At 36.8% G+C, this 6379-nt stretch overlaps 4 protein-coding genes across 4 annotated transcripts in view; 3 read left to right on the top strand and 1 right to left on the bottom strand.

The window, feature by feature from the left end:
* LOC118748017 (general transcription factor IIE subunit 2) overlaps window positions 1-707 on the top strand; it is a gene marked incomplete in the record, with an annotated part of 1565 nt that extends 858 nt beyond the window's left edge. Inside the window, 3 exon segments of the mRNA XM_036482284.1 lie at window positions 1-101; window positions 163-250; window positions 316-707. Coding sequence (XP_036338177.1) covers window positions 1-101; window positions 163-250; window positions 316-485 — 359 coding nt within the window.
* A 459-nt stretch (window positions 708-1166) lies between these two features.
* Window positions 1167-3909, top strand: LOC118748016 (chitooligosaccharidolytic beta-N-acetylglucosaminidase). Its single transcript, XM_036482283.1, has 3 exons — window positions 1167-1826; window positions 1949-2589; window positions 2678-3909. Exons 1-3 carry the CDS (start codon window positions 1756-1758, stop codon window positions 3784-3786), a joined length of 1821 nt encoding a protein of 606 aa, XP_036338176.1. The 5' UTR covers window positions 1167-1755; the 3' UTR covers window positions 3787-3909.
* Window positions 3896-4948, bottom strand: LOC118748018 (transmembrane protein 50B). Its single transcript, XM_036482285.1, has 4 exons — window positions 4772-4948; window positions 4553-4687; window positions 4366-4495; window positions 3896-4205 (listed from the first exon to the last, which is right to left on the bottom strand). The coding sequence occupies exons 1-4, from the start codon at window positions 4853-4855 to the stop codon at window positions 4096-4098; spliced, it is 459 nt and encodes a 152-aa protein (XP_036338178.1). The 5' UTR covers window positions 4856-4948; the 3' UTR covers window positions 3896-4095.
* A 920-nt stretch (window positions 4949-5868) lies between these two features.
* The window catches only part of LOC118748014 (serine/threonine-protein kinase rio2-like), a 47102-nt gene continuing 46591 nt past the window's right edge, over window positions 5869-6379 (top strand). The window contains exons 1-2 of the mRNA XM_036482282.1: window positions 5869-6014; window positions 6083-6344. Of these exons, the coding sequence (XP_036338175.1) occupies window positions 6084-6344 (261 nt within the window). The 5' untranslated portion in view covers window positions 5869-6014; window position 6083. The remainder of the gene's footprint in view (window positions 6015-6082; window positions 6345-6379) is intronic.

The raw sequence follows: 6379 nt of genomic DNA, 5'->3' as shown, positions 1-6379 counted from the left end.
AAAAAGTACTCAAAAATCGTGCTTCTGAAATCATATTCATAGTTCGGCCAATCGATAAGAAAAAGATATTATTTTACAATGATAGGACAGCAAATTTTATGGTACACTCTATTTGGTTTTACTTATTTCATGCAAATCGAATAGTCACTTCTGCATTCATAGGTTGATGAGGAATTTCAAAAGTTGTGGCGCTCAGCCACAGTGGATGCCATGGATGATGCCAAAATTGATGAATATCTTGAAAAACAAGGTGAAGTATTACCCGTCACCTATTTTGTAAGCATTATTCACGTTTGTTTGGAATTCCACATGTAGGTATCCGTTCCATGCAAGATCATGGACCAAAGAAACCAGTACCAAAGCGTAAGAAGGCTGTAAGCAAGAAGCGACAGTTTAAGAAACCCAGAGATAACGAACATTTAGCTGATGTTTTGGAAACGTATGAGGACAACACTTTAACTCAGAAAGGTTCTAATCCAACATAAATAGTTTTAAATTTTTTTATAACAACAATTTGACTAAAATAATTTGATATCGATATTAACTCAGAAAGGTGTTAATCCAACATAAATAGTTTTAAATTTTTTTATAACAATTTGACTAAAATAATTTGGTATCGATATTATAACAAGTTTGTACATTTCTGGCCTTTGGAAAAAGCTTCACCAATGGGTACTAATTAGTTAAAATATTATTTGAAAAAAAAACAATGAAATATTGCTTTAAAGAGGCAGTGACCTAACTTGAGATATGTTTTTTTTTTATCAAAATGCCACATATACATCTGTGGTCATAAGCAATAATCGCCTAAGTCGAAAATCCTGAATTCGAGAAAAAACGCTTTAAAGATTTGGATTGTAATGCTAACCTTATGGGGAAACCTAAATATTTTCGCCTATAACTTTTTGATTAGCCTAGCTGGCTAGAAGGGGATTTCAGGTACGCATGGAATAGGGGTTGAAGAATACGATAGTATATGTAACTCCATTCTTTCTTAAGTCTACTTAGGCGGTTATTGCTTATGACCACAGACATATGTATGTATGTATATATTTATCTACCACATGAAAATATGTATTAGAATTGCTATTTGCCCTTAAGAAAACTTATTAAAACCGATAACCAATTAATTTGAAAATTAAGCTCTGCTATATTTCTGGCACCGCCAGAAAAGAGCAAGCCAAAAGCCAAATTACGAAACATATGTTTAACCTTTCTATATTGATTAACGCTTTCTAAAGAACCAGTTATGCCTCTTTGATTGCTTTGTTCGCAATTTTTGTTCTTTTTCTGGTCTCAAACTCTGTGGCCGTGAACTGTAAAAGAAAAACTCATAAATACATAGTATTTATGTAGATGCTCATATGCCTAGTATATAATATAAATAATATATATTTACAAGGTTTGCCTTTAAAATCAATCAACAATAAATATTATGCCAGATACGTACATATGTACAATTTTGCAGTCGCTAAGTACCTGCCCCACACATAATCAGCCAAGCAAAGTGGGTACCTAAAATTTACTTTTTTTATCTTGCGGTTACACCTTAGACGCGCTATTCTGTAAGAGTGTGGGTGATTTTTTAGTTTCTTTCGGTACGCTGTTCTCTTTTTTGTGCCAACAAACTTGTACGATTATTTGCACTGTAGTACGAGCAAGTGATATTGAAATTGGTTGGCTTATTTGCAGTCATTTCACATATAACCGCCTTAGTGAGCTGGCAAAACTTGTTTAAATAAAACCAGTGAAAACATGAGGGTGCTAACACCTTTGCTAGTGATATTTGTTTTAGGAGTACAAAAGTCGGGTGCATCCAGTGACGAGTGAGTTTGCTTTCACAAAATTTACTTATCATTTCAAGTACTAGAACTATTGAATATATCATAGTGGGTGCTGTGAACGCCATTTAGAATGTTCCACAAATTCTCATATTCTTCCCTTTCAGCCTTATATATGGTTACGAATGCCAAAACAGTAGATGTGTCAAAGTTGAGCTGGACGCACAGAATTTCCAGAAAGCGATAAGCCTACCAGTTTGTCGCCTGTTCTGTAGCGGCAGTGTGCCCGGCACAATATGGCCCCGTCCAAGTGGTCTCGTTAATTTTGACAGTTATATGCTGGCAGTAGACACAGAAAGTATAGAATTTCAATTGCCCAGTTTTAGTAAACAGGCACACCTTTGGGACGAAAGTAAAAATCGTTTTATGCGACTACTATACTCCGGGATACCGAATAAGAACGTTCTCAGAAAGGGCGGACGTCAGCTAAAAGTGTTGGTGGAATTAAAGTCAATCGTAGATGATGTGCTGCCCAAGCTTACTTTAGATACCGATGAGAGCTATTCACTGCGAATTTCCTCAGCAAATAACAGCGCAGCAACTGCCACGATTTCAGCAAGCAGCTATTTTGGTGCTCGGCATGGTTTGGAGACGTTATCTCAGTTATTAATATATGACGACATTAGACGCGAGATACAGATTTTAGCTCGTGCCGATATCGATGATGGCCCGGCCTTCAAATGGCGTGGTTTACTTTTGGACACTTCGCGAAACTTCTTCAGTGTAAAGTCAATTAAGCGCACTCTGGGTAATCTTATAATTTCCGTTACGCAATAATATAAAGATACATATATGTATATGTATACGTAGTTGCTATTAATTATTTTGTTATATAGATGCTATGGCCATGGTGAAGCTGAATACCTTCCACTGGCATATAACTGATTCCCATAGTTTCCCATTAGAAGTCAAATCTCAGCCTGAACTGTATAAATTAGGAGCCTATTCGCCACGTAAAGTTTATAGCCATGTGGAAGTTGCAGAGATCGTGGAATATGGTCGAGTGCGTGGGATTCGTGTAATGCCTGAGTTCGATGCGCCCGCTCACGTTGGCGAAGGCTGGCAGCACAAGGATATGCTGGCATGTTTTAATGCGCAGCCATGGAAGAATTATTGCGTGGAACCGCCTTGCGGCCAGCTGGATCCTACTGTTGAAGAATTGTACCCAGTGTTGGAAGATATATATCGGGAAATGTTTGATCTTTTCGACCCGGATGTTTTTCATATGGGCGGCGACGAGGTATCAGTCGATTGTTGGAATAGTAGTAAACGCATACAAAACTGGATGCTAGAGAAGGGATGGACTTTAAATGAATCCGATTTCATACGACTATGGGCTCATTTTCAAAACGAAGCTTTAATTCGTGTAGACACAGTTGCTCAATCTCAACAGCCACTAATTACCTTGTGGACTAGTCATCTCACGCAGGTGCCTTACATTGATGATTATTTAGATAAGGAACGTTACATCATACAAATATGGACGACTAAAGGCGACAATAAAATAAGAGACATTTTAAAACGTGGTTTCCGCGTTATAATTTCAAATTACGATGCTCTCTATTTTGATTGCGGCGGACCTGGTTGGGTTAACGATGGCAGTAATTGGTGTTCACCTTACATTGGCTGGCAGACAGTTTATGACAACGACTTGGACAGTATTGCTGGCGAGTACAAGTCCCAAGTAATGGGCGCTGAAGCAGCTATCTGGTCGGAGCAAATTGATGAGTTCACGGTGGATTCGCGGTTTTGGCCACGGGCTAGTGCCTTGGCTGAACGTTTATGGTCGAATCCGAAAGAATCTTGGAGGCAAGCCGAAGCGCGGATGCTATATCATCGCCAACTCTTGATAGATCGCGAGATCGGGGCGGAATCAATGCAGCCAGAATGGTGCCTTCAAAACGAAAACCAATGTCCAATAAATGCATATGATGCAAAATTTTGAACTTAAGTTCGTTACTTAATATGCTCATGATCGTCTTAATACTCATAATATTTCCTATACTTGCAAATGTATTATTATGAAATGAATCCAGGTTGCAATAAAGATTAAGGGCTTGAAATTAAATATTTAATATTTTTCTTTAATGATTATAGTTAGCTTATGAGATATATGGGTGTATACTAGCATAAACGTACATACTTATATATGTGGTTACATTAATATGGTATAGCAATATTTTATAAAGAAAATGTGAATCTATTATCTAACTTAACTTTATGATTGGATAGCTCTTCAAAAATTATTGCTAATTTACTCGTTCCAATCCTCCTCGTTTCGGCCAAACTTGTAAACAAGACTCCCAATAAGAATAAGAACATTTTGCATGAGAAGGGCTACACCAGGCCAGTTGTCTTTTTTGGCTGTTAGAAAAAAGAAAAAATCGTTGAAATTTCAAAATAGCTAAATACTTATTTAAAACTCTTTGGAATAGTAGTTGGGCTGGGAAGAGAACCGCCGCGAATAAAGAAGTTCCAATATTTAAATACTCTTAAGTTTGAGGCGCATTGACAATTAACTTACTATTATTGATGAAATCATCGATCATAACCCACACTGCTGCCACAATCGAAGCAAATCCCATTACGAATCCAATGAGTAGCCAAATTTTTGCAATTTGGGCTCCAGACTCTGATGTATTCTCTTCAGAAATCTGTTAAATATAACATTGAGCATTGGACTGTGAAGCAGTGGTAATTATTTAGCTTACGTGAGAATTTTTGACAGTGTTCACCATGAAAAAACTGATGGTACCGAATACCCCTATAAATACATGCCCAGTAGTGATCTGGTGTTGGCTATCTACTGACATAGCATCGATCAGAACCCACCAGCCTGAAAAAAACTACAACAAAAAAATATATAAATATGTTACTGCTTTTGTAAACAAAACTGAGAAAATAGAGGTCCATAATCCGCCTGCACTTACAAGGAATCCAGCAATCAATGATGAATTTTTGTTACGGGCTGTCTCGGAAGTGAACCACTCGCGTACATTTTCCAACAAAGTCATTGTTACAACACAGGATTTTTTCCTTAAAAATTTTCTCGCTTAATAAAAATGTTGACTATTTCGCAACTAGTGATGGCAGCTATTAATTATTTGCTTAAATCAATCGATTATTTTTGTCCAATTTCCGATTTACACCCATATTCGCGTGTTGTCACAGCCAGTGCTGCCGCTGCACTTCAATTGAAGTTTTTAACTTCACTTTGGTAGCCTTCAAAAGTCTTTGGAGCGTATTCATAGTCCAGCCACTAAGTCGAAACTAATAAAGTTGCAAATTAAATTTAAGTACCAACTTAAAATTCACTTCTATTCATAGTCGCATTTCAGACATCTACTAAGTAGTTTTAACTAAGTTTTACGATATTGCAAAACGAGTGTGAAAATGTATCGATTTTTCTTTACGATATTTTGGAAAAATTACATTTTTATTAAATAGTGTCAAGTTTGAATATCCGTTTATGTAATTTTTACATTCGTTTTTGTGAAAGCGTTTAAAATTTTTTTTTGGTACAGTTTTCTTTGATTTGGTAAACTTTTTCTGACGTTCGGTACAATTTCGAAAAATTAATTTATCATCCCTGATCTGAAACCCGACGAAAGTTTACTGGCTTTTAAGCAACAATCCATAACTAAACTTAAGTGTCATTTAAATATTCATTTGAAAATGGTACATATTAGAGCGGTTTTCCTCTAGGAGTCAGTAAAATAAAGATGTTTTGATATTTTCTTCAACTGGTTGAGCATCTTAAAGAAAGTTCATGTGTGTATAAACCACTTCAAACAAAATAGCTTCAATAAAAAGGTATTCCCACGAGGCGATTTTGCGTTCAACTCAAGCACGAAAAAGAAAGTTGAACGGCTAATATATGTTGGCTGGCGACCAACTTTGTTGAAAGCGTTTAGTTGAAAGGCCATTCAACCAAAAGTAGAATGCAGAGTTCAACAATGCAAACGCCTTGTTATGGCGAATATTTTGATATTTTTAGCCATTCATTTTTTTTCGTGCAACCATCTCGTGCGAAAGCTCCATTTTCATTTCATTTCCGAAAAGTGACAAAGTGTTTTTGTAACTTCACTTTTCAATTTGTCTTCAAAACGCATGGATAAAGTTTTTCCGCTAACTTGTCTGACTACACCTTAAGCCTAACAAAAAGCCCTAAATGTAAAACCAAAATAATAACACGTGCATCTGTATTGTTACTTAAAGTTCATAAATATCACAATTTTTAGAATGTCATCGTCAGAAGGTGAACAATCTGAGAGCCAGTTGCAATCAGACGATGAGGAGCAGCAGGAGCTCGACTTAGACGCTAGTGACACTGATTCCGATGAAGATGATGAGAATTCCGATGACGAACTGGTCAAACCAAAATCCCTCGAGGAGAAAGTTACTGAGGAGCTTACTAAAAAGTACTCAGAACGCCAGGGTAAACAATTGTATATTCGCTTCCCCCATAAACTACCTGAGGAAGATGACGAGTTTCAGGAACAGGCAAAGACGCTGTCTCCTCTGATTGTGAAGGCTCA

The sequence above is a fragment of the Rhagoletis pomonella genome, unplaced genomic scaffold, assembly GCF_013731165.1.
Source record: "Rhagoletis pomonella isolate Grant_MI unplaced genomic scaffold, Rhpom_1.0 Rhpom_scaffold_00012, whole genome shotgun sequence".
Lineage (NCBI taxonomy): Eukaryota > Metazoa > Arthropoda > Insecta > Diptera > Tephritidae > Rhagoletis > Rhagoletis pomonella.
Note: the sequence above shows the minus strand (reverse complement) of the source record. Positions and strands in the feature narration are given on the sequence as shown.

Excerpts from the sequence above, each read along its gene's own strand:
- LOC118748016 (XM_036482283.1), top strand. The coding sequence starts at position 1,756 with ATGAGGGTGCTAACACCTTTGCTAGTGATATTTGTTTTAGGAGTACAA. Across the intron at positions 1,827-1,948 it reads TCGGGTGCATCCAGTGACGA|CCTTATATATGGTTACGAAT; the intron begins GTGAGTTTGCTT and ends CTTCCCTTTCAG. Across the intron at positions 2,590-2,677 it reads GTCAATTAAGCGCACTCTGG|ATGCTATGGCCATGGTGAAG; the intron begins GTAATCTTATAA and ends TTTGTTATATAG.
- LOC118748018 (XM_036482285.1), bottom strand. The coding sequence starts at position 4,855 with ATGACTTTGTTGGAAAATGTACGCGAGTGGTTCACTTCCGAGACAGCC. Across the intron at positions 4,496-4,552 it reads ACACTGTCAAAAATTCTCAC|ATTTCTGAAGAGAATACATC; the intron begins GTAAGCTAAATA and ends TATATTTAACAG. Across the intron at positions 4,206-4,365 it reads CGATGATTTCATCAATAATA|CCAAAAAAGACAACTGGCCT; the intron begins GTAAGTTAATTG and ends TTTTTCTAACAG.